Genomic DNA, 26,399 nt, shown 5'->3' on the forward strand with positions numbered 1-26,399 from the left:
CCCCCGACTTATTGTATCTTCCTTCTCATCATTCATCTCCCTCACTCTTGTGGTTTAGGGAGAACAGTCGTCTGGCAGCGGAGGTTTACAAGGACATGCCGGAGACGAGCTTCACCAGGACGATCTCCAACCCAGAGGTGGTGATGAAGAGGAGACGCCAGCAGAAACTAGAGAAACGCATGCAGGAGTTCATGAGCAGCGACGGGCGGCCAGACTCAGGTTTGTTCCAACTTCTAATGAATTCAACACATCTTGTTTACTTGTATATCCAGACCCCTTCCTGCCAAACCCAGCCTGAGCTCTGATCATCCAGTCATGCACAGTTCAGTCTCTTAGGTCTCATAGTTCACTGTGGTTGACAGAGCAAAAAGCAAGCCAGACTCCACAGTAGACCTCTGAGATAGAAGAGTGTTGAGGCATAGATAGCAACATTCCCGGGAGCTTATTGGGATTCATTATGATGAAATACAGGAAGTTTCTAACCGCCAAGACTGTTCCTACAGCTGGCTGTAGGCTGTCCAGATGCAGCTCCTGGGAGAGAAGGGTCTACATCCAGGAAGTAATGAAGAACTTCTTTAAAAGAGCTTCAGAGCTTTTATGCAGAGCGTGAAGAACTTGTTATGAGAACAACCATCCCTGCAACACTCAAACACCGATCAGAGCTTTTATAGCAGAGTAGCTAGACAGAAGCAGAAGACTTATTCTGGCCTGCCAAGATCTTGGCAAAAAGCACTTAAGCAGCTGGAGATTATTAGGACTAAGATTATTTTGATAGATGAGGCAAATATTGTACTTTTGGGACTGGCGCTCCAGCCTGTTTCCAGATCTCTGAATTGCTGTAGATCTGGTTACATTAATGTTGAGTTGTGAGAAACAGGTGACCAATAAGAGCTCAGCAGGGGGCTTAAGAATAGGGATTAGGGATGTAAGAACATATTGAAAAGTATTGTATAGAGATATTTTGTGTTTAAACCTCCAACTACTAGATAGCAGTGGATGTTTCAGGGACTGTGATAAATACAAATGCAGATCCAACTGTTCTGGTTACATACAAAGGGAACTTTTATTTAAACTCAGATTTTATGCATATGGTGGTCTGTTACTAAAACTTGATTTTAAATAAGAAATCACAGTATATCGCCTTGCTCATAGTATCGTATTGAATCGTATCTCCAGATTCTAGTCAACCCCAAATAGGGATGTCATCTTCCTACCTAACTAGCTAGCTACATGGCTACGTTAATGAAATCAGTGAAACTGCATGAGTTGTTATTAAACCTGCAGAAATAACAACTCGTACATTGACACCGCTGATACTGTAGCTTGTGTATGAACTGATAATGACATCATGAGATGGATATGTCTCTCTCCACTGATTGGTTAGAGCAACAAAACAAAATAACCCTGGCTCCCAACAAGAACTCGGCTAACATGCACACGATATCAGAGCGAATGAATGAAGTGAACTCAAATGGCAATTCAGCCTGATGGTTCAGAAACCAAAACTGGCTTCGGAACAAGTCGGAATGTCTTTGCGAGGCTTAAGACAAACCTGATATGAACCCCGGAGGAAACCTGCAGAGCGACCTGAAAATCCCAGTTCACTGCCGCTCTTTATCCAGTGTGACAGAGCTTGAGAAAATCTGCAAGGAGGGCTGGAAGAAACAGCTGGTGGAGGTGTTCTGCTTCTGTAATGACTGCCAGTAAAGCTTATACAAAGTAGTGAGTAAAGGGCCTGAATGCATATGGGAATTACATACATTTAAAACAAATAAAATAGTCAAATGTTTTCTCTGTACATCATTCTACAACATGTTTACATCAGCGGGTCCTCAGAAGGCCATATGTTGGGGGAAAGTCTCACGCCGACATGTGTACACAAACAGAAAGACGTCCATGTTTGAGTAAATGAAAGGAACACGCTGGCTGGGTTCGGTGTGTGTGTGTGACTCAGGCATTACCTAATCACGCTGCCAGACAGACAGATGGACCACTGAACCGACTCTAAAAACAGCTTTAACCACTGTCCACATACGGTAGAGACACACACACACACACACACACACACACACACACACACACACACACACACACACACAACACACACACCCACCGGTGGGACAGGGTGGCTTGTGGTCAGACAATGACGTTCTCCCAGCAGAAAGTGCTATTTTAAACAAGCTCATTTTATGTAACGCTTCTGTAAAATCCTGTTTGCTTTGCTCCAAGACTCCCTTGTGGGATTTACCAAGGTGATCATTTCTAGTCGACACATAACGGTCGCACGGCTACGTGTGCATCCGGGTGAAAGCGCGGTACATCTTATGCAGTCGGTCCCCTCCATCTAGTGGTTCTGTTGTTTTCAAGGAAAATGTAATTCAGCACTTTTCATGAACAAAACTGTCGTCTGTATACATGTTGTAAATGTTGGGATCTGTGTCCAGGCAATGACTGAACTTATCATTATCATTATTTCAACCTTATAAAAACATTTTTGTTATGATTTTTCATACTAAAGGAGATTAATAGTTGCCTCACTTTGCCCTAAACTAACTTCCTTTCTTTGGGTTTTGATGATAATGTGTGTCGTGTGGAGTTTTCAATTTAAAGATACTGACTTCAATAGGATATTTGAGTTTGTATCAGCCCTCATGAATTCTCCTAGCAAATAATATGTGTGTCGTACTTTCCTCCAGGAGGCACTTTGCGGATATACGCCGACAGTCTGAAGCCAAACATCCCGTATAAGACCATCCTGCTGTCCACGAGAGACACGGCTGACTTCGCCGTGGTGGAGGCGCTGGAGAAGTACGGGCTGGAGAAGGAGAACCCCAGAGAGTACTGCATCGCCCGGGTAACGTCTTCACCTTTACAGTTGTTTACACACACACATATCAACAACACAATGAGTAGTTAGTAATAGTAGTTCTACTTTTGAGGAACATGCAAGTTTTGTCCTCTGTTTTCTTTGCGTCTTCCAAGCCTGTCCAGCTGCAGTGGATACCATTAAACAGATATCAAGTCACACTGGGTGTACTCACTCATATTTGATTGCAACACTTTGTCATAATTTGACACACATTAAATTGAAAAATGAATTTGTTTTTTAAACAAACTGCCGGCCACTAACCCGCTGCCTTCCACCCACACCCCCCTCATTCTTCACTAAACACAACCACTGTCTTCCTATCTAATCAATAAACACCTCCATCATCCTTCTGAGAGGCTGTGCAGAGGACAGCCAAGGTCATGGTCACATGCACAAGAGCACGCAAGCAGACACACACACACACACACACACACACACACACACACACACACACACACACACACACACACACACACACACACACACACACACACACACATAAAGGCACGCACTCTTCATCGGACCGGCAGATTGAAACAGACTGCTACTTGGCACTAAAACCTTTGGGAGGAATGCAATTCAATTGCTTTCAGACTGAGTGCTATAGCAGCAGCAGATGCTCTATGTCTGTGTGTGTCTTTTATTGTGTGCGTGTGTGCGTGTGTGTTGCGGTGACGGTGAACTTGGCTGCCCTCCCCACAGCGCCTCTCACATATCCATCCTCTCAGATGGACTCTGTCTATGGCCAATCATATGAAATAACTGCTGCTCCCACAGCCAATGGAAGACCCTACACACACGCACACACACACACACACACACACACACACTGTTGATAGTCGGTAGCAATTTGCTGATGAGACTAAAGCACAGGGAAAGTCCATTAGGTTAGTGAGCATGAGAAATAAGCATTAGTATACTAGCTAGTAGCCTGTCAGCTACTGTGTTTATGGTCGACGGGGAGGGAGGGGATATTTACTGAGATGCTGAACTGACTGACTGAACGGGATGAAGATATGTAGGGCAGCTGTGATATTCTGTAAAGAAATGAAACAAAATTGCAATATTTATGAAGCCTGAGAACATCACAATGTCATTATTAATGTAAACGAATTGGCGAAAGTTCTCCTTTTAGCAGACGAATGTGAAAACCTCATTCTAGAGTCAAACTCTGCAGATAACATCATTCAAACATCACACTGTAGGAACAAGAGGAAACACAGATCTCTAAGACACATTAGTTCATGTAGACACTACAGCCTCTGAGCATTCCTGTTTAGGAATATGTAATCTTTTGCTATCTGTGACTAATTTAAAGTCTCTTAGGATCTGAAAATATTTCTGCGAATCAAGTGAATAGTAGCATCTCTGTCAACTGTGGTCCCTCCATCCATCGGCTTTGACTGAATCATTTGTTCCTATTTTTCGTGCAGCAGGATGATAAGTCCGGTAAGGAGGCAATTCTGGATGATAATGAGTGTCCTCTGCAGATCTTCAGGGACTGGCCTGCAGACCGAGGTAATACACACACAGACACACACACACACACACACACACACACTGCATACACTTACTATCCCTCCCAGTAACTTTATATGCTCCCCTCACACTCCCGTTCCTCTTTTCTTGTTCGCTACCGCCCCCTCCTGCTGCGGTACAGTCATTACAACTTCATTAGTAGCTCCTCACCTCTTGTTCTTGTTATTAACAGCATCACACAGGAGTGATATGAAGACAGCACATAAAGAAGCTTCAAGAATCAGCTGAAACGGCTCGGTAAAAAACGTTTCAGCGTTATATTCTAATTTTCTTTTATTATTTTGTTTGTCAGGAGCGCTAGTGTTCCAGCTGAAGAAGAGACCCCCGGACTACCAGGGGAGGAAGGGTAGGAAAGTGGACGACAAGGGCCTGCGAGGGAAGGATAGCAGCAGCTCCCTACCGCCTGAGAAACTGCCTTACCTGGTGGAGCTGAGCCCAGGTAGAACCACAACACACACACACACACACACACACATACACATACACATACACAATAATGTTTGCTCCGGTATCCATGGTGTCTCGGCACTAGTATCTATCAGTCGTATTTGGAGCAGTAGTGGTAGCAGGCAGCCTGTGTGTAGCTGCAGTAAATAACATTTAGGGTTACTCAAAGGTGAGGCAGTCTTTCTCTCTCTGCTGAGGTGAGTGAATCACATGTGGCGACGTTATGGATCCCAGCTGTTCTGTGGTTTCTGTTCCTACCAGCACTGGATTTCCTCAGTGTATAAAGCCACTGCAGGAGGTCAAGAATCACTGAAATCTATATTGAAGACGGATGGGTACAGTATGCTGCCACTGCCTGACTTCCATTCAACACTGCAGCTTCATTCTGAACCATTGAAGCTTTCAGAAAGGATGTTATTTTATTTATAATATAGGCCACAAAAGAAGCACTTAGTCAATGCTCTTATAACTCTACCACTACTGGTCTTAGTTATACTATTTCCCCTTCAGGCAGATATATATTGATTGATATGATGATTTAGAGAAGAAGATGTCTCAGTGATATTGAACAGCTGAGCTAATACACATACATCTTTGACTGAAACTAGAACTTTTGAGTTCTTCAAAAGGCATTGTGGGGAAAATGGAGGAAATCAATTTTTGAATTAGATCGAGCAGGTTGAGAGACTTCGAGTGCAACAAAAGGTAAGTTGCAACAACTAAACTCCTGGAATGCGGTAAAAAAAAAAAATCCCAGAATGGAGACATTGTGATATTTAAACCTGTAGGAGCATTTTGGGAAATGAACCTTACCTGAGTCTTGCTCAATGTGACATTATCCAGCCCTAACAGCTTGTTTCTTGCTACTGATCCCTCTCTCTTTAGCTTGCTCCTTGTCTGTCATATGCCTCATGCTATTAACTTATCTGGCCTGATGATAACCCAAACACCTCTCAGTGCCAAACTGGTTTGAACGGTAGTGGGCTGAAATGGTGTTTGGGAGAGCCAGTGGGGTCTGCTCCTGGAATATACTAACACATCTACTTCATCCACTGTCAGGTTGACAGGCTACCGTCTGTGGAAAACAGCCCAGATGGGAAATTGATTTGGTTGTTCCTAAATAATGGGTGCAGGGTTGTGTGTGCGTCTGTGTGTGTGTGCGTCTGTGTGTGTGTGTGCGCGTCTGTGTGTGTGTGTGTGTGTGTGTGTGTTTGTTCTTGTACTTTTATTCTTGATAACCAACTTAGATCACTGCAATGGCTAAGATTAGTGTGTATAAGGCTTAAAAATCTTACAATCTGCTCGCCATCATGTCTGTTAAAACAAGTTAGGTTTCGGTTGGCCAAGCCCTGGTTCTTTAAAATAGAAAATGCTTTATAAATGACGTTACTTGAAACATTTACAGTGTTATTAGCAGTAGTATTGACCTCGTTATAAGCTTATATTTGATTCCCACCGACAGCCACATGATCACATGCCTCGCCATTAGACCACATTTGAGTAAACCTGTAAAAAAATTTAACACACAAATGGACGTATCTCATTTTACATGATATCCAAAGTGCCAAAAGTGGCAGTAATACATTCCCAAGGTGTCGTTACACACAGAAATGTTCACTATTTTCTGATGATCTATTTCAGTGAGAGTTATTACCTGGTAGCACAGCACCAAGCAGCTGTGGTTACCTGCGTTTCAATGTACCGTTTGAGTTTAGAACTGATGAGCAGATCTTTGTTTGAGGTGTCACACCTTTTAGCCAACCGGGCACTGGTTGAAATGGGTCTGTTCTATTACCTGATTTGTGCTGTATTGACATGTAAATGTCTTTTGTGCTTAAGCCACTTAGGTGAATTATTCCTTTTAAAGTTAATTAAGGACTTAAAGGTCCCATGTGTAGGATTTAGAGGCATCTAGCAGGGTAGTAAAGGAGAAACTGGCCAAAATGCTTGAAAAACCTAAAACGCCCCTATCTGGATCCAGTGTTGGTTTATCCTTTCTGGTCTACGGTAGAAACATGGCGGACTCCACGGAAGACCACCCGCGGCGCCTGTAGATAAAAACGACAAATTAACAAAAACATGAGAATATTATATTCCACTTCTGCCAATAGATCCTCCTGAATGTTACACACTGGACCTTTAATGTCTGGTATAAACAGACAATGCAGTTGTATCGTGTGTGTGTGTGTGTGTGTGTGTGTGTGTGTGTGTGTGTGTGTGTGTGTGTGTGTGTGTGTGTGTGTGTGTGTGTGTGTGTGTGTGTGTGTGTGTGTGTGTGTGTGTGTGTGTGTGTGTGTGTGTGTGTGTGTGTGTGTGTTATGCCTCCATGCAATTTAATGGGTTAACAAGGTAATGCTGCATTTTCCTCCTTGCTGCATTTTCACCCTCTGCTATGTCTGTTTTCTTTCCCACCTTCTTATGGCATGGTGTGTTTGTGTGTGTGCGTGTGTGTGTGGGGCCTTGTGCATGTGTCCTTCTACTTCCGCACCTGCCTGCCTGTTTGCCTAGGGCGAGGGAATCACTATGCCTACTACGCCTATCGGCACCATGAAGGTAAAACATCCACCACACCTCCTCTGTGTCTGTTGCAATGGCTTATGGGATTGTTGTAGGGAAGGTGCACTGACCCCCGACTCCCGTTAATCAAACACCCCCCACCCCCCGCTAAGTGTTGTGTCTGTGTTGTACTTGTAGTCCATAGTAGGATGACTTCGATAGGTTCAAACAATGTAATGTTAATTCTGGTTGGAATTTTAGACAAAGTAAGAGAGTTATTATTATTATTATTATTATTATTATTATTATTATTATTATTATTATTATTATTATTATTATCTCTTTGAATAGCATTAAAAAAAGGACAGGTGCAGTTTCAAAACAAAACATCAGCAAGGAAAAACCCTTCATGAGTCTTAAAGACATTTAAGTAGTTTATGGAAACATTTTATAACCAAATATGTGAAATTGGTAAAATCAGTTGAAGCTTATATAAGTTGCCAGTTTCTGCTTGAACCTCATATATTCCTGTGAAAGACCGAGCTGTCCTGGTTGCCTTATTATATCAGCTTTCTGTTGAGTATTTTTAGAAAGTGGTTCTGAGGTTTTTATGATACCCATTCATTTTATTTTCCCACAGCAGCCAATGTTTGCCCCTTTTTCTTTAGTGCACTAATATGCTTTGCTTTTTTTACTAAACTCCTGTTTACTAATAATCAATAATTGCTCTGCAGACCCACCAGCCACCCACATTGTTTCACCACATTAGAAGTGTATACCCCCAGTGTCCTACAGTCTGTAGGGTATCTCCTGTTTGAAGTGGTGTATGAATTCTGTGCTGTCAGCTTTGTGTCAATACGAGTGTGTGAGGTTGTGTATATTACAGTACTTCCTGTTTTAAATTTGATGTGAGGGACCACCCTGCCCGGTGCTAAATGTGAGTCTTTGAATGTGTGTGTGTGTGTGTCTAGACGGGTCTGACTCACGGGACAAACCAAAGCTGTACCGGCTTCAGCACAGCATCACTGAGGTCGGCTCAGACTGCACAGAGGACGGAGCCATCCAGGTAGCAAAGACACTCACAGATGTTTAAAGTCAAACTGAAATCTGACGTCTCCTCGCTTTCTGTGTGAGGACATTTAAACTGTAGTTCATGCAAAGAGGAAATGGTGTCTAAGATTAATTTCTCTGAAAGATGGTCTTGCTAGGACACCCACCAGGAAACTGGAAGCTATCCAGATGTTTAACGTTCGCACTGATGTCATTTTATTTCGTTCGTGTTATTCCAACAACTGCTATGTCATCGGCAGCTCCTGCACACTATTATAAAAAGATGAGGTTCTTGCGAGCATTAGCGGTCTCCCTCTCGTAGGTCCAGTTGTGGCGATGGAAAATGACCAGACTGTCAAAAAGGGCCTGTTCGTTTTATTTCAAAACAAACTCCATACTTGCATGTGAGAGAGAATGTTTCAGTAATGTGCTTGTGACAGTCAGTTGTAATGGTAAGGTGTGTAAGCCTTCAAATTGAGAAATGTACGGCGTCTTAGATTAACCAAGAGTCAATTTACAGATGAAACAAAAACGGGCCCCCCAGCTTCTTAAATGCCTGTGTGGCTGTTCGAGTAGAAGAGAAACTAATTTTAGAGCCCGCCCTCCAATATTCCACCAATCAAACTACAGCACACAGATTGTCAGTCGGTACCAGAAATTCATGCTTGCAGGAGGCGTCGTCACTTAAAAACAAATACCAACAATATGTAAAATGATTTCTTGGCTAGACGTACTTAAATTTCAGTTTGACTTTAAACTGGACCTCCTGTTGTAGCTGCTGTAGTGTGTGTGTGTGTGTTTGTGTGTGTAGTTTCTGATGTACCTGCCATTGTTCACGTGCAGCTGCTCGGCCCGGGGATTCTGCCCCACCACTGCAACCTCATGCACAGCGAAGGTATGGTGACTGTAACGCCGCACGGCCCCGACGCCGACACCTTTGTGGACGGGCAGCGGGTTACAGAGACGACGGTGCTGCGCTCGGGCTCCACCCTCCAGTTCGGTTCTACGCACGTCTTTAAGTTCGTGGACCCGATGTTCGACCAGGGAGGGAAGAGGGAACCAGCCGCCATGATGAGGAGCCGACACAAGTCTGGGTGAGGGAAAGTCTTCACCTCTTAACTCACTGACACTCCTAGTGCTTCACAGCTGCCTCTTCATGCTCTTCATCTTTTTCCCTCTTTATCTTCCCACGATTCCTCCTACTCATCCTCCCTACACACTGTTTTCTGAAGTTTGTGAAGAGAAAAAAAAGAAGAGAGGGTGTTACTGTAGATGAAAGGAGGAGAGGATGAGGTTTGGAGTTGGCTAGGCAGAGCGAGAGATGAAGGGAAGGGAAAAAGGGGGGGAGGAGGGAAGACTAGGGTTGGTCGGATGGAGAGAATGGGGGAAATGAGAGGAGAGGAAGAGCGGAGGTCTAGGGTTATGGCAGGCGGGCTGCCCTCTAATCTGATCAACATGGTGCTGGGTGTGGCCTCCTGCTCGCTGTCGTTTCACACACTCACAGGAGGCAGAAGGAGGGAGCACACCAGATAAGAGGAGCTGCTTAGGGATGAGTGGAGGACAAGAAAAAGAGGTTTTTGAATTGAATTGAATGGCCCTTTAATGACTCGATGGATGACTAACACCGCGTGAAAGAAAGAGAGGTGTGTATGTAATCAACACTGTATCTCATCACTGTGTGTGTTTCTGCATGAATCAGTTCTTTCAAACGATTCAACAATAGAAGGTAAATGTTCTGGTTTCTCTTGTATAGCTCGTCTTGTGAAGTATTTTAACAACTTTCTAAAGAGTTTTTAAGTTGATTTAAGTATTGAACATGTTTTAAAGTTGTTTAAAGTCAGTGGTAGAGTGTAGGATTTGTCTTTGTGTAAGGAATAAACCCTTTATTTAGGTATTTTGAAGATGAAATAAGTAAGAACTGTGAGATTATAGGTAGATTTTCTCCATGGCAGTATCTTAGTTAATATTAATCCAGCAACAGTGTAGTAGTTTGGTTGTTTGTGTGTTCAGGAATGAGTTTGTTTGCCTTGGATGCTGGTGGGATGGACACAAAATGACACATCAGCGTAGCGTTTTAAAATAAGAGCTTTTTACAGTGTGTTAATCATATGTTTAGATACGGTCTGTAAGGGGGCTCACACACCACATTGCTCAGAGGGTTTGAGAGTTTTTGGTACAGTTTTGCATTCCAAAGCCTTCATCAGGTGATTTTGATTAGCACCTTCAACCACAGAGGAAGATGTAATCAGCAGAGTGAGCCTGAATGAAAACCTGCAGGGTCCCGGTCCCGGTTTTGTTACTTTTGAGACCCAGAAAAGTGTCATATAAAGTTGACTATAAGAAATCAAATGGGTTACTACCTCCATTTGATTGTGTGGCTGTAACTTTTGAATTCATTTCTTTCCTGTGGGGGCACATTGTTACCGTCCAGACCCTGATTATACAACAGAGAGAGAGGGATGAAAGAAAAGCGATGGAAAAGCACCGCTCCCTATTAGAAGTCTCTGTAACGTCTGTCGAGTTACATTAACACCAGCTGTCATTTCTGTGCAGCTCAATGTCACCTCAGTCTGGAACACAAGCCTGATGTTGTGGATGTGGATCCCTGCGGTTTTCCGGGCTGCTTTCCAACGGCTCTGCTGTACAAACTTACAAGGATACCTAGTTCATTTGAGCCGGAGACTCATCCCCGATGTTTAAAACAATTTAGAGCCACAGCTTGGCACGGCGGCTGATTTTGAACATCGGAGCTTTTTTGGCTCTGGGTTTTTGGCAGCCGAACAGATGATCTTGCAGCGTATGAGCGTTCAGGTCTTTAATCTCCTGCCTCTCACTAAGTATTTTTGCATTAGTCTGTGAGAGAAGAGCGCGAAAGACGGGGAAAACGCACCGGAAGTCTGGAAAGAAACGTAATCCGTCACCATGTTTGTTTAGAGTTTGTGTTGCTGGCTCATTCTGGAAATTATAAATGACATGCCAGCCAAACATTTTAAGTTAATAAACATGGGGGTGCCAGTTTTAAGCTGTTACAATAATCATAATTGAGATTGACAGAGGCAAACTGTAATGTTATCAGAGGCAGCTTCAGAGGAACACATGCTCAGTTATGTCACGTGTGGTATGAAGTTAAAGTCGACTGGTGACATCTGAAAGTCAAAAACAGCTCTTCTGTTTGGCATGTGCAACGGTTTCCATTGATCTGTGCTTATTTCTGGAGGTTTAAAAACTTCTAATTGTTGAGGAATCTGATTCTTTTTTGCAAGCAGCTTCATGACTGCCCAGTTCCTGAGATCCCATTGCATGTGGAATAGATGGTATTGTTGTAAATGAATACATGTAAGAGGGTTTGTTTCATGTGAAAGATTGAGAGGCATTATCGATGTGGCGTTGTCATGATAACTAGCCAACAAATCAATTGTGGAAATGTGGTGCCAGATAGAAAATCAGCCTAATTTTCTCCATCTATGTTAGCGTAGTCCTGCTGTTAATGGTTTAACCCACTTTGGCTTCTGGTGGTTATTGTGTACGACAAATGATTTGTGTCTTTCTGTTAGTGTTGTGCTGTGTTTGACACTGATGCCCTCCTGTCATGTGGGGCGTGAAAACTTTCAAACCCGACTGCTGTCACACTCAATTACTATCACTCAAAACACACACACACACACACACACACACACACACACACACACACAAAATGTACCAGCTTTGGTGCGAACTGTCAGGACTCCTGGCATGGGTTTCGCTATATCTAATTAGACTCTTATGTAAGTATGTGTGTGCACGTGTATAAAACAAACTATCTGTCTGCATGTATTAGTGAGTCATTCAGTTACTGCATCTCTGATCCAGCTCTCTCCTCCCCGACGATGGGTTAGATAAGTGTGTGTGTGTGTGTGTGTGTGTGTGTGTGTGTGTGTGTGTGTGTGTGTGTGTGTGTGTGTGTGTGTGTGTGTGTGTGTGTGTGTGTGTGTGTGTGTGTGTGTGTGTGTGTGTGTGTGTGTGTGTGTGTGTGTGTGTGTGTGTGTGTGTGTGTGTCTGGATTAAGTCTGAGCTCTTGTTGTCAGTAATGAAAAGTCAGCTGTGGAGAGCACAGTTCCTAAATCTAAACTGCTGCATGTCTGTGTCTCTGCTGCAGCAGTGTGCCAGAAACCACCTTCGACCTTCACGGAGACGTCCACAGTGGAGCTGCGCTGCCTACCAGCAAGGTAACACACACACACGACGCACACTGCATTGGAATATTCTGCTCATAGGCACAAAATAAATAAATTTTATTACTTGCCAAAGGGAGTTTTAAGGGGAATTTTTATTGCTGGGATGCGTAGATCCAATCTGCCGGATCATTATTGGCCGAGACTGACCTTACTAAGCGGATCAGGATCCACGTTAGATACAGTGTTTTTGTCAAGTTGAACCCAGAGGTTAGGATGTGGTTAAAAAAAAAAGATGTTGTATGAACTCACTTGTAGTTAAGAGGTGAAGTTAAAGTGTAGGTCAAGTTTACAGTTTTTGAAATTTGGGGAAAAAAGAGAGCACTGGCGTTGGATGGTTATTCTGAGTTATCTGAATCAGAAGAGGAGCGGTTGGACCGGTGCATCTCTACTGTAGTTGTAAAACGAATTGAGAGCTTGCATGTATCTGTGTTCCATGTATTACCCCCAAAAACTAATGCACTGTGACATAGGGGTGAAGATAAACGTAATCTATTAATTTTAAAAAATATCTTTCAAAATACTTGTTTTTTTTCCAATCAACAGGCAAAAAGCCAAAGAGATTCATTAGATTATACTTTTATAAAACAGATAAAAGCTGCATTTGTAGAGCTGGAACTAGACACCGTTTAGCATTTTTGTCCTTAAAAATTCCTTATTTTGTTGTTTGACTAATTTATTTATTGACTCATTTTAGCAGCTATAGACATACAATAAACACTGAATCTTTTAATCACACATAAAGTAAATATTCATTAGCGTCACTTCTTTGTATGTGTTCAATATGGTACAAGCTATTTTATACATGTTGCACATTGAATAGTGTGACTGTCTATATCGAACGAGTGAAGCCTCGTTATGCAGCAGTCGCTATCTACATGTCTGTACGCTCTCGTGTTGGGATCTTTTACTAAATTAAATTACAGTGAAATTACATTTTGTGTGTGTTCTGTGTGTGCAGAGCTCGGGAAAGCTGGAGATGGAGAGAGGCATGGTCAAACCCATGATCAGAGGAGAGCAGCAGGACAGCAGGTCAGACACACACTCTCCTCTTTCCTCCCTCTTCCTTTCCTCTCCCTCTTCGTCCTCCATCTTTATCCCCTCTCTCCGGTCTCTCTGTCTCGTCCTTCTCCTCAGTCGGCCCTCTCTGTGTTTAGCGTTATCTTCCTTTCTCATGGTTTTATTTTTTGTCCTATCAGGTCTCAGGACATTTCAGCAGACAGACCAGAGTTGACTCTGCCAGCCGGCATCGAGTTCAGAGACAACTGTGAGTATTAGTAGTGGGAGTAGTCTCTTTCTGCCTCACTCCATTCCCCTCACTATTAGTGAAACAGTCAATAGCTGGAAACTATTGAACCCACCTAGTTGTCTGACCTAGCTGCTCTAGCAGCATTAGTATGCAATGATTATACCTTGGTAAATGTAAGATTATGGTTATGGATATTTCCTCCCACCGTGTTGTCTGTAGACTCCCCCAGTGCAGAGTTATGGTATTGTGCCGTCTTGCGGTTCTGTACAGGAAGACCCTATGACTTCAGAAAGCCATTATCGCATTCATTTAGAAACATTAATATGACTTCCAGAAAGAGACAGAGAGAAAATGAGCATATCGTCTCAGCATTTACATTTGAAATTGTCTGCCACCCGTATTTGGCAGAAAATCAGCTGGATCAGCTTCAGGCCTAAAAGCTTCGTTTCCTGTAATTGCATCAAGATAACAGTTAATTTGACACCGTTTAATGATGATAAAGTGAGCACTCCTTTTTATTAAGGGTGTTCTCAGAAGAGCTATTCTGGGGTTAAACGGTTAAAGCTGGAGTTGGGTTACGCAGTTCATTAACATTAACTGATTATTTTTAGTGGTCCTGTAGACCCTTTTCATGGGAGACATTTAGACTTGTCAAAGCAGGAAAACCACATGTGGACTTAATAACATTAATGATGGCTGCATTCAGTTCAGTTGAGCCAGTTCCAGGGCTGCTCACTCACTGGGGCACTTAATGGTATGGAGCCATGGTCAATGTTACACCAGTGCTTCTGGTGCTTTGACAAGTCAGTGTCTGCTGTTGAAAAGAGGCTGTTGATGCAATCTTGGAAACCATCAACTATTGTCTGACAACAATTTAGCCTCTGAGGCAAAAGGCCAGTGTTTCGGTGCTTCCACTCTAGCCGGATATCCGGATAACGGACGTCCAGGCCAAGACTTCCTCTGCAGTCCAATTAGCAATTTGATATGTAAGAGTGATGAGAAAGACACATTTCGGCCAATCGCTATAAGATACATTTTTTAAAAAGCTAAATCACCAAGGATAACTATATAATGGAGCTTAGAGGAAGATGGAAAGGGGATATAAAGTAAGATTTCCCTCTTTTGTTTGGTCTTTTACTGCTATTTATCATTATAAATCAATACAACAGCCTGTATTGTCCCTGTTCGATCTAAACATGCCATTATTCAACGAGGGGAACAAATTAACCACCACCAAACAGAACACACACCCAAACAGAGAACCGGCTGTCTCACATTTGGGCCGTCATCTATCAAAATACACTAAATGGATTGATGTTCTGTCTCGGCTCGCTGCTCTGCTGACCACTGTAACGATTCTACGCTCTCTCTCCCCCGATACCACACCGTTCTAGCCTTTATTACATTCGGCACAGATCAGTCGGTTAACCCCTCGTTGTGTTTGTGCTGTAGATTCCCTTGTTGACAGTTTAATGGTCAACAAAAAGAAAGAAAATGTCATCTCCTCCTCCTTTGTGACGAGGAGAATCCTGCTTTAGGAGGGGAGACTTGGTCTGATACTCATGTGTTTCCACCGTTATATGAATTCAGGGACGAGTTAATATTCCAGGGTAACCGTTTGAACTCCTGATCTTAACCATGTAATGTTTTGATGTATTTTCCTTTTTACTACTTAAGATTAATTGAACTAGAAAAGGGTTGTTTTCCACGGTTGATAATTTAATGGACTGGTGGCCTTAAAATGTCTCCAAAAAGTTTGGTGTTCTGGCACTTGATGTTTCCCACAGTCCTCTGTTCTTCTAGCTGTTTGCTTTGTCTTTCTAACACTTGTGTTTATTGACTTTCCTCTTGCTCTGGGCCTTCAGCGTGTCTGTGTGAGCAGTGTATATTTGGCATAGTGTGAGATCATCTGTTTTACCAGCCAAAGGAGGGTTTTGATTGGTCACAGAGTGGTTGGAGAGTCCCATACCCACAATGCACTGGGAGAAACCATATGCTTTAGAGGCAGACTGGGGTTTTTGGGACAATGACGCATATGCACCATTGAAATCTGGATACTTGCTGCGCTGTCATCTTCAGGTTTTCATAGGGCGAGTTGTCGTAGCGCATCTGTAACCGATTTGACATCAAATACTTTTAGCAACTAAGCTACACTGAAAGAAACTGACACCACAGTCTGGCTCAAAGGGGTTTTATTGGTGTGTGCCACATGGCACATGTGGAGCCAAGTTCTGTGACCAAGCAACCACTAAAGGGACTTAAACAAACTCCTTGTTGCAGCTCAAAGGGGATCTATTTCAGTCAGTATCATCCATCTTTTGGTATGAAACATAAAGTGTAATGCAGTCTGATTTCATATGTTATGGAACCGCTCAATGCCACACTGGTTGTCTGTGAGATTATTAGTAGTAACAACAGTAATATTAGTAGTAAAAGTAATAAAACAGCAGTTGTGGAAGACACAAAAGGGGCTGTGATGGTTATTTTATTATTATTATTAGTAGCAGCAGCAATGATAATATAATAATTATAAAGTGATATCTCATCTCTTTTAGTCTGTTTAGTTACTAGATTGTGATCTAAATCAGGGGTTCCCAAACCTTTTCAGTTCAAGGGACCCCCACAGTAGATGTACATTAGACCATGGACCCCCAATTTGAGAGGAATGTCTTAAGGAATCCCCTCTGGTAATTTCTGATTTTTTAGTTTGAAGAAAAAGTGTTCATAGTCGGTCAGTGATCAAACTAGGATCACTATAAATTACAGTCAATCATAACGGCCAACCAAATGAGATAAAAGTTAAAATATTCTATCCCTCCTTTTGCTGGGGACCCCCTATAACACACTCAATGACCCCTTGTTTGTTCCCGAACCACAGTTTGAAAACCACTGACCTAAACAATAGCCTAATTTATAAAACATGTTTTTTTTTTGCTGCGTGAAGCTCTTGTACCCCAAAGTTTGATGTTTTATTTCATTATTGTACTAATTTATTCCCCTGTTTGGGTCAGTGGAGCCAGCACCAATAGACCTTTTTCACAGCAGCCATTTTGACATAAAATAGTAGGGTAAACACAGATGTTATCAGTGACACTAGCAGAACTGTAGCAGAACGTTTCCAGTGAGCCAACATGCACAATGCTATTGCACCCTGACTCTGTGTGACCTGACTGGAACAAGACTTTAATTAGTATCATTGGTAACACCTGTGTTTACCCTACTATTTGATGTCAAAAATGGCTGCTGTGAAAAAGGTCTATGTTGAGTTTTCAGCTGAGGCTGCCGAGAGGTTCTGCTTTGTTCCAACGTGAGACATGTTTTTCTTTGACTGAAGGAATTCAGAGGATATCAGTGTTTGGCCAGCAGGTTCATTCTTGTGCAAATGGAAAAGGTTACGAGAGAATATTTTCTTTATCGAAGACTCTAAAACTGTATTGACATTGAAGTATCAGCCCGTCTCCACATTTTCAGCCACGTAGCTATAAAACATTCTCATCGTGTGTGTGTGTGTGTGTCTAATGATCTGATTCTGTTTCCATCCAGCTGAAGACACCTTCCTGTCAGCCATCATCAACTACACCAACAGCTCCACGGTTCACTTTAAACTCTCTCCCACTTACGTCCTGTACATGGCGTGCCGCTACGTCCTGTCGCCCTCTTACCGCCCCGACATGTCGCCGTCTGAGAGAACGCACAAGGTTATCGCCATCGTCAACAAGATGGTGAGCATGATGGAGGGAGTCATCCAGGTCAGTAACACTTCAAATCTTTCTTTATTTTTTGGGGTTGTGCATCATCCCAGTGTGTTCTGCACCACGTTCCTTCATCATGTTTATGGATTTCAAACTGACACACTCACTTGTGAAAGGATTGAGTTGTGTGATGTTTTGTTTAAGTCCACCCACCACTTGCTGCGTTCTTACAAACTACTACACTCGTAGTGGTTGTAAGGTGTGTGTATGTTGGTTTTTTTTGCAGCTTTCTCTCCACAGTTACCTCTGTTGTTACCAGCTGGTGTTTTTGTCTCATGTTTGTCTACCTGTCAGTGTTAAATACTCGTGGTGTGAAGCCTGCTATGACACAACATAGTGTTTACTAAACTTCAACTAGCATGGAGCTATCACTAATCATTAGAGTAACTAAGATATCAGTGCTGATATGATAGGCAACAATACCGAAACCATATTATATACACTACAGCTCAAACGTCTGGGGTCATCCATCACTGCTTACATGCATTTCGGTTGTAGAAAGTCCTCTTTACAAATATGTTTTACGTTTACAAAGTTATATTTTGTACACCGAGTAGTTCAAGACAAAGATACCTCTGAGCAACATAAGAAATCACCATTCACTGGTCAAAGGAAGTGGAAGCTAAGCATCAAAATGTGTGCAGATTTAAACAAGAACAAGTTCGCATACTGGCATAGTGCTGGTTTAATAAAATAAAGCACAGGACTTTGGTAAAAACTTCCCACACTAAGTGTTTCTAAAGGCTTTCCTTACTGAGGCTCAATAAAACGCAACTGCCATTACTTCTTTTATTAGCGCCATTCACTGTTATTTGTTTTTGCTCGCAGCCATTCATTGCCGTTGGTATGCAGTGAAGTTATGAAAGAAAACACACACAAACACACACCCACAATGGACTGTAAGACTTAATCTATTTCAGTCTGTGTGTAGTAGGACTGGTTTTTATAGAGTTTTGGGGGAAATATCTTTAGCTTCTGAGGAATTTGGGAACGTTCAGCCCTCCTGCTTTCACATAGGCTCATAATCTGTCTCTTAGTATCATCAGAAGAGTAATAATTACAACATATTAATTAACCAGGCAGTTAACTAATCGTAGTGTTTCTGGAGCATGTCTGGGATGTCGAGAACTTGGAAAACTAAATCTTGAATCTGCATGACTGTGACCAGTTTAACTGTGTTGAGTTGTGGAGACTCATCTTTTCCCAGTGATTTGCATCCTGTTTGTTAAACTGCATTGCTTAATTTAATGTTTCCCTAAATGGATCACATGTAGCGTCTTTAAACCCTCAATATGTGATTATCAAATTAAGTGCTTATCCTCACCAAGAACGAGGTCAACATTTATCTGATAGCTTCTATTTTGCACCATTTGTGACGTTCCCAGTTGTTTTTCTATATTGAGACCACATTACCCATAAACTCTGTTGCTTGTTTCCACAAAGAGGGTGTTACCTTCCCAAAAACTGGAACGTTTAGCCAGAATATCCCCCAGAATATTCCCGGTTTCCGCTGCAAAGCAATCTGACTTGCCAACCTGATGTTGTTGTTGAACACACACACAGTGCAGAGAATTTATTCTTGTTATTGGTCACATTTAATGTAGTTGTCTAAAAATGCATACAGTTAAAATGTTAGTCTTTTAAACTTAGTTTATTCAAGGATGCATTTTCCCTTTTTTTTGGCTTATTATTATTATTATTATTATTATTATTATTAACACCCTGCTCACATTCACACTCATTCAGCTCCTGTTTACATGTAGATCATATATTACCTTTTATCTCCGTCTGGAACACAGGACTGAAAACATAAGTCTGTGTCTCTGACCTGTAATGGACCAAAACCAATATAATTCAGAATATAATGTAATGTGTAATGTTTTCTTGACCACATGTGGTTCTCAGCCGACCTCTTCAGTTATTTTCTTAAACTGATTCAAGATGGCTTTACATTGTAAAACCATGGCCACGTGTGTGTCAAAGTTTATGTGTGTGTGTGTGTGTTACATGGCTGTGTCCATACTGTAGCTGTTGACGTGTTTTCTCTCTGTCCTGTGAACGTGTCCTCCTCCTCCTCTTCCTCCTCCTCCTCCTCTTCCTCCCCCTCCTCCTTCCATCCAGGAGATTCCTGAAGGGGATCAGGTAGGATAGCACAATAGCACACCATGATACGGCTGCTACAGACTCGTCTACCTCACTCTCTCTCTCTCTCTCTCTCTCTCTCTCTCTCTCTCTCTCTCTCTCTCTCTCTCCTCTCTCTCTCTCTCTTTCTATTGGTGTGGGCGACATGGATAAAATATCACAAGTTCAATAATTATCTCAATATCTTTGATGATACTGTTTGTACAGGTGTTTCTACCCAGCTGGTAGATGTTGGGACTCAATTTTCTGCCTTTAAAGAAACTTAAACTACATAATAATAAATAGTAACACACCATTGCTTATTGTGCTCACGGTTATTAAATAATAATTGTTGAATGGGTTAAAAAGATCATCCACTTTAATCATTAAGGACCGATGGAATGAATGTGAATCCATAAAATTTGTATTTTAAAACTGACGAAAAAACAAAGTGTTGTTAGAAAATTTCATGGAATACAGCCAGAAACAAAACTGTTAATTGATCGACAGAAAAGTAATCGGTAGCATTGATCATTTTTTAAATCGCTACAGTCGTTAATTGATTAAAGTAAATGATTAATCAATAAACCGAAAAAATAATAATTAGATTAATTGATAATGAAATTGAATGTCAGTTGCAGCCCTACAAATTGAATACTTGACCACATGCTACCTAGAAATGCAAAATGTGTTAACTCTAAATGATGACATTGTATTTTTTAAAGCAGAAATGGAATTTATAAGATGACATATTGTAAAAAAATTATGTTTAAGCATTATTTAAACCACAAGTTGCTGATTTCTAATCTTTCTGTGCCTTAAACATCTGGTGACTCTGTAAGCATCCAAACCTTTTAGAGCCTTGATTTCTGATATTTGTAGCATAAATAACTTTAACCAACGTGAGGCTTTCTGCTCACAAGTTGTTGTGTTGTTGCAATTTGTCACAAGTTCAGACGTTCCTTTGAAGGCAAAACACCAAGTTTAACTGTTTGTAAATGTAAAATCATGTCGCTCAACCTCATCAACCTCTCGGCTACCTTCTTTGACTCTCTGCCTCTGGACTCACCTGTCCCTCTTCCTTTCCTGTCTTTCTACGGCTCTCTGTCTGCTTCTTTTTGACCAGCCCTTCATTGTTGCTGCTGCTTCTTTTTCTCCATTCTAACAGAAATGTAAAAATGAAGCCATAATAATGCGTCCTCCCACAGCTGGAAAACTAAGCAACAACAGCAACATCAACCCAACTAATTCCATTCAGCTTCCTGGACCTGCCTGGTACTAAAAAAAACAAAACAAAAAAACAAAGCCAAACCAAAGCAACCCACTCTTTTCCAGCATTGCTCCATCTTTAATTCTGGCATCCATCTTGTGTGACATCACGTCTCGCTTCTCCTACTCAACAGTGTGGATGAGAGACAAGTCGCGTCCCTCCGACCCTCCTCCACCTCCTCTGCTTCATTTGTCTGTTTGGAATTTAATATGTCCAACCACCCGTCTGTGTTTTCAAATGTTTCCTAAATGTTTTATCGTCACGTTTTCATTTTGGATGCACTCGGCTCCATCTCTCATTCTCTGGCTGTTCTGAATGAAGGGTTTTTTTTATTTCCCCTTTTTGTTTTGTTTTGATTTGTGTTTTTTTTTCAAGGCGGGGATAGATGAGTGCAGGAGAGCGAGCTTCGCACATTCCTCCCTCTCTGACTGGTGGGGACATTAACCAATCAGCTCCCCAGACACTGCGCTCTGTCCTCCCTGTTGATCCCAGGACCACAAAAACCGTCCTTTTAGACTGTAGACTGACATATGGAGCAGACGGCGAGCGTTATTAAAAAGTCTGATGGCGTCTGCTCAGTGTTGGCCGTTTGGGATAATTATGTCATTAATTATTCTCTGATATTATTGCTGCTTGGTTGATGGATCGCTTTACTCTGCAAGAGGCTCTGATTACATTTATGCAGTGATGTGCAGCTACAGTTACAAAAGGCACAACATGTGTTTTCAATAGCTTTCATGTTGCCCTTTGAAATGTTGTACTTTGATAGGAATGCTTCAAGACTTTGGGAAACACCCTTATTCGCTCTCTTGTCGAGAGTTGACGGAGACCACTGTCATGTCTGTTGGATAAATACAGAGCTGGAGTTAAGCCGACTAAGCTCAGCTGCTTCATTTAGCTTAGCATAAAAGCTGGAAACAGGTAGACACTGCTAGCCTGGCGATGTTCAAAGGTTGCCAATCTGCAAAGATGAAAGATTTAGTTTATTTAATATGTCCATAGAGTCACTGCTGCCTCTCCCACACCACTCTGTAACACCACCCTACAGTCACAAGTGTTTTTGTAGTTCCAACTCCAACAGTTTTAATGCTAAGCTAATCGACTGCTTCCTAAAGCCTCATATTTACTAGACAGACTTCTTATCTGACTGTTGGCAAGAGGTGTGAAGTGTTGAATAGGTAATGTGAATGAAAAAATATCCGAAATATGTTTTAAATAAAATGTCCTTAGAGCTTTAATATGGATTGTAACCATCAATACAGATATTTTAAGATCACTGTTAAGTGGCTTTCATTGGCTGACCGTTTTGCAATAGTTTCTACCATAGTGTAAGTCTACGGTCTAAACACGGTTTATTTTTGTCAAAAAGAAAAGAAGTATTTAGTGGAGGAGGCAAGTGTCTGGTGACCTGTTGAATAGAGTTGAGTCTGTGAGGGAAAAGGAGTGGTCACTAATGTCTCTCAGAGGGAAGATCTGTGAAAACCTGTTGAATTTTAGAATTGAAGACATGAAGAAATCAAGGAACGGAGACCCTTTTGAGTGACAGTGATGACCACTCTTAACTCTCTGCGCTGGGTTGGCTTAGAGGGAGGGAGGGAGGGAGGGAGGGGCGGGCCATGAGTCTATCCCTGAAGTAACAACTGCTCCTTCTGGCTGCCACTCAAACAGAAACCCCTCTCCTACCTTCTTTTTTTATAACTCTCCAGTCTCTCCTGCGTCATGCTGCTCTAACAACTTCCTCTGTATGTGTGTTTGTTTTTTTTCTTTCTTTGTGTGTGGCTGTTGGTCGGTACGTTACAGAAGCAGAAGAACATCGCAGGAGCGCTGGCTTTCTGGATGGCCAACGCCTCAGAGCTGCTCAACTTCATCAAGCAGGACCGAGATCTGAATCGCATCACGCTGGACGCCCAGGACATCCTCGCCCATCTGGTTCAGATGGCTTTCAAGTCAGTCTGTGTGTGGTTGCATTAGTGGATGGTGGGGCTGGTGTCGGAGTCTGGAATATCATGGAAGTTTTAGATTTAAGAATTAGTAGTCATACAATGAGTAATACCTCACCACTGCATTAGAAGCACATGATAAGTTGCATAACCACTCAGGGAAAATGCGACTATATTCTTAGAATACTTTGCTATATTGATAAATCAGGAGCAAAAATGACAAAAACACACAAACCACAAAAGTAAACCATGGCTGAAATGGCATCATGTCCATGTACAAAAGAAGAACAAGTATTTTGTCAACTTTTAATGCGGATTATTACCTGCAAAGAATTTGCCTCCTAAAAATTGCTGACAACAAAAAATGTTTTTAATCAAGACAGAAAGATTCTTTTTTAATTCCCTGAAAGACACAAGTTTGGATAAGAGGTTTTCTGTTGTTTGACGGTGAAGTCTGTTGTCTTTAACAAGCTGCAATGTGTGGGTGCAGGTACCTGGTCCACTGTCTCCAGGCTGATCTGAACAACTACATGCCTGCCTTCCTGGATGACCCCGAGGAACATAATCCACAGAGACCCAAAATCGGTAATATACAAGCACATGTGGTGTCCAAGTAACCTTCTAGAGTGAATTTGTCCTGCACTGCTTTTTGGTGGTCTTATTAAGTGAGATTGAGTGGCAGATTCTCTACATCAAGAAGGCCTTAGCACAGGAGTTGATGAGATGCCTCTTGCTTTCTCCTCTTTGCAGAGGACGTCCTGCACACCCTGACGGGAGCGATGTCGTTACTGCGGCGGTGTCGAGTCAACGCCGCCCTGACCATCCAGCTCTTCTCCCAACTCTTCCACTTTATCAACATGTGGCTCTTCAACAAGCTGGTGACCGACACGGATTCGGGGCTGTGCTGTCACTACTGGGGGGCCATCCTCCGCCAGCAGCTCAGCCACATCGAGGCCTGGGCGGAGAAACAGGGTCTGGAGCTTGCCGCAGACTGCCACCTCAGTCGGATTGTACAGGTGAGAAGGACGGAGGGAAAACGAGGGAAGTGTGTGCTGGGACATGAGCAGATTGAACAGTGTTTTCATTTGTTTTAAGATCTGTTATTTGGGATGTTAAGTGAATAAGTCCCACAAATGCCAGTGGGGAATTCTCTTGCTGTTTAAGACAAGTCTGTGGTACACAGACCAACAGTAGCAACAAATACTTTTTATCCAAATATACACACAGATACAGTGGAGTTTGTTTGGCAGGAGCCTTTAGAAAGCACAGTCTGAAATGGTATGCGCTGTATTTCTTCCTCTCATTCAATGTTTATGACCACATAATCCACAGTTAAAGTTACAGTTAGAAACTTACCTTATAAGGTATCACTGTATAAGAGTTTAAAGCTCAAAATCTCAGCTCATCTGCTTCTTCAGGACTTACGTGAGTGTTGTTTGATCGGATTTAACTGAAGTGGGCGTCTCCCCCGGGGCGATATAAGCAAACAACCCAACAGCTGTCGTCAGATTCTGATTATTGTATTGTTAAATTTGAAGTGATGCGTGGAAACAGCTGGCATCACAACACGGCCTCGCCTTTTCAAACCAGCGAGAACAGAAAAGGTCTCATTTGAACTTTGGCAGCTAATAATGTGATCCCATTGCTTACAGTGAGAAGCTTTAATCAAACTAAAACTTGCATGTTAAAGAACATTTAAAAGCCAGTATTCAAAATGGTATATGTGGATTGGATATGTGGTTACGTACACATTCAATATGTATAGTCAAATGCATACAGGGTAACATTAGGACAGAAAGGATAATATTAAAGATGTGTAACTCATTTTAAATGTTTTTTCGTGTGTCCTCCAGGCCACCACCCTTCTCACCATGGACAAATACTCCATGCAGGATGTGCAGAACATCCACAACACCTGCTTTAAGCTCAACTCCCTGCAGCTCCACGCCCTCATGACCAACTACCATTGTGCTCCGGACGAGCCTTACATCCCGCCTGTAAGACAAAAGCAACAAAATACAGAGCATTCAACTTCTGAAACATCATTTATAAACTTAACACAGTTTTACCACATCTGCTTTAGATGTTAACAATACCTGTTCTTGTTGTCTGACTGTGTGTGTGTGTGTGTGTGTGTGTGTGTGTGTGTGTGTGTGTGTGTGTGTGGCAGGAGCTGATAGACCATGTTGTGGCAGTGGCAGAAAACACAGCTGATGAGCTGGCGAGGAGTGATGGGAGAGAGGTTCAGCTGGAGGAGGATCCAGACCTCCAGCTGCCCTTCCTCCTTCCCGAGGACGGCTACTCCTGCGATGTGGTGCGCAGCCTCCCCAACGGCCTACAGGACTTCCTGGAGCCGCTGCTGCAGAGAGGTAAAGTGACCGGGACCACCCCACGATCAAATATATATGTTCTGCTAATTGTTGCGTAACTTGGATGTTTGACCTTCGCTGGGCAGAATGATTTATGTGCAGTTTGACTCTTGAAAGGGAGAAAGAGAAGATTACTTTTAAGTACTTTTTAATGTGGAAATTTTAATTATTAGTTAGAAAAATACATTATACACAATGTATTATTAATAGAAGTATTTCTGTGTCTTAAAATGTGTTTTGAGGGGATCTTAAACACAGATTTCATGATTGAAGCTTTGAGTAACTCCATCCATCTGCATTTAGTTTTTCTTCCAATTTGCCACTGAGTTTAAAGAGCTGTTTTATGACATAAGTGAGAGACAGAGTAGCTTAGTCTGTTCCAAAGTTTGTTTTTACACACAGAATTTAGATCTATGACACAGTGAAAATGTACTGTGAAATAACTTGTGTGTGTGTTTCTTCTCCCAGGTTTTTGTAGGTTAGTACCCCACCCCCGTTCGCCCGGTACCTGGACCGTCCACTTTGAAGGAGCTGACTGTGACAGCCACTTCTCTGCTGCTGACAGTTCTGAGATGGTAGGACATTAACACACAGACACTCTCTGAACCTGTGTGAACCTGTGTGTCTGTGTGTGTGTGTGTCTGTGTGTGTCTGTGTGTGTGTGTGTGTGTGTGTGTGTGTGTCTGTGTGTGTGTGTGTGTGTGTGTGTGTGTGTGTGTGTGTGTGTGTGTGTGTGTGTGTGTGTGTGTGTGTGTGTCAGAGCAGTGGAGCATTGCAGGCAGGGAAAGTTGGTGCCACAGCGCGCTTTGAGCAGGTTAAGTAATGCTGACTCACAGAAGCTGTGGAGACTAAAGTGTACAGTAGATCTGACAGCTTAGACAGCAAGAGAGCAAGGACAGAAAGTCTCGGAGCCACAAAAGTGGCCGCAGAGTCTTTGAACGCAGAGGAGTAACTTCAGGACACCGCTATCCTTTTTTCTTTCTCCCTGCTGCACTGAGTTGGCTTTTCTGAGCGTCCAAGTGTCTGTCAGCAACCAGTGTGTTCAGATTGCTCAAACATATTTCCAGACGAGGATTAAAAATAAAC

The 26,399-nt window shown here is 42.3% G+C and overlaps 1 protein-coding gene across 14 annotated transcripts in view; it reads left to right on the forward strand.

Annotated features, from left to right (window-relative positions):
* The window catches only part of afdna (afadin, adherens junction formation factor a), a 98,058-nt gene that overhangs the window by 30,063 nt on the left and 41,596 nt on the right, over positions 1-26,399 (forward strand). For 11 of the 14 annotated variants that reach the window (XM_051409727.1, XM_051409732.1, XM_051409731.1 and 8 more), the window contains 18 exons: positions 59-219; positions 2,697-2,854; positions 4,303-4,387; positions 4,701-4,847; positions 7,364-7,408; positions 8,323-8,417; positions 9,245-9,495; positions 12,537-12,606; positions 13,574-13,644; positions 13,812-13,879; positions 17,405-17,610; positions 19,735-19,755; positions 22,805-22,950; positions 23,435-23,529; positions 23,695-23,960; positions 24,798-24,941; positions 25,115-25,313; positions 25,782-25,888. In XM_051409727.1, coding sequence (XP_051265687.1) covers positions 59-219; positions 2,697-2,854; positions 4,303-4,387; positions 4,701-4,847; positions 7,364-7,408; positions 8,323-8,417; positions 9,245-9,495; positions 12,537-12,606; positions 13,574-13,644; positions 13,812-13,879; positions 17,405-17,610; positions 19,735-19,755; positions 22,805-22,950; positions 23,435-23,529; positions 23,695-23,960; positions 24,798-24,941; positions 25,115-25,313; positions 25,782-25,888 — 2,335 coding nt within the window. The remainder of the gene's footprint in view (positions 1-58; positions 220-2,696; positions 2,855-4,302; positions 4,388-4,700; positions 4,848-7,363; positions 7,409-8,322; positions 8,418-9,244; positions 9,496-12,536; positions 12,607-13,573; positions 13,645-13,811; positions 13,880-17,404; positions 17,611-19,734; positions 19,756-22,804; positions 22,951-23,434; positions 23,530-23,694; positions 23,961-24,797; positions 24,942-25,114; positions 25,314-25,781; positions 25,889-26,399) is intronic. The other 3 variants (XM_051409734.1, XM_051409735.1, XM_051409741.1) reach the window with 3 other exon arrangements.

Source organism: Dicentrarchus labrax, unplaced genomic scaffold (assembly GCF_905237075.1).
Source record: "Dicentrarchus labrax unplaced genomic scaffold, dlabrax2021, whole genome shotgun sequence".
NCBI classification, from domain to species: domain Eukaryota; kingdom Metazoa; phylum Chordata; class Actinopteri; family Moronidae; genus Dicentrarchus; species Dicentrarchus labrax.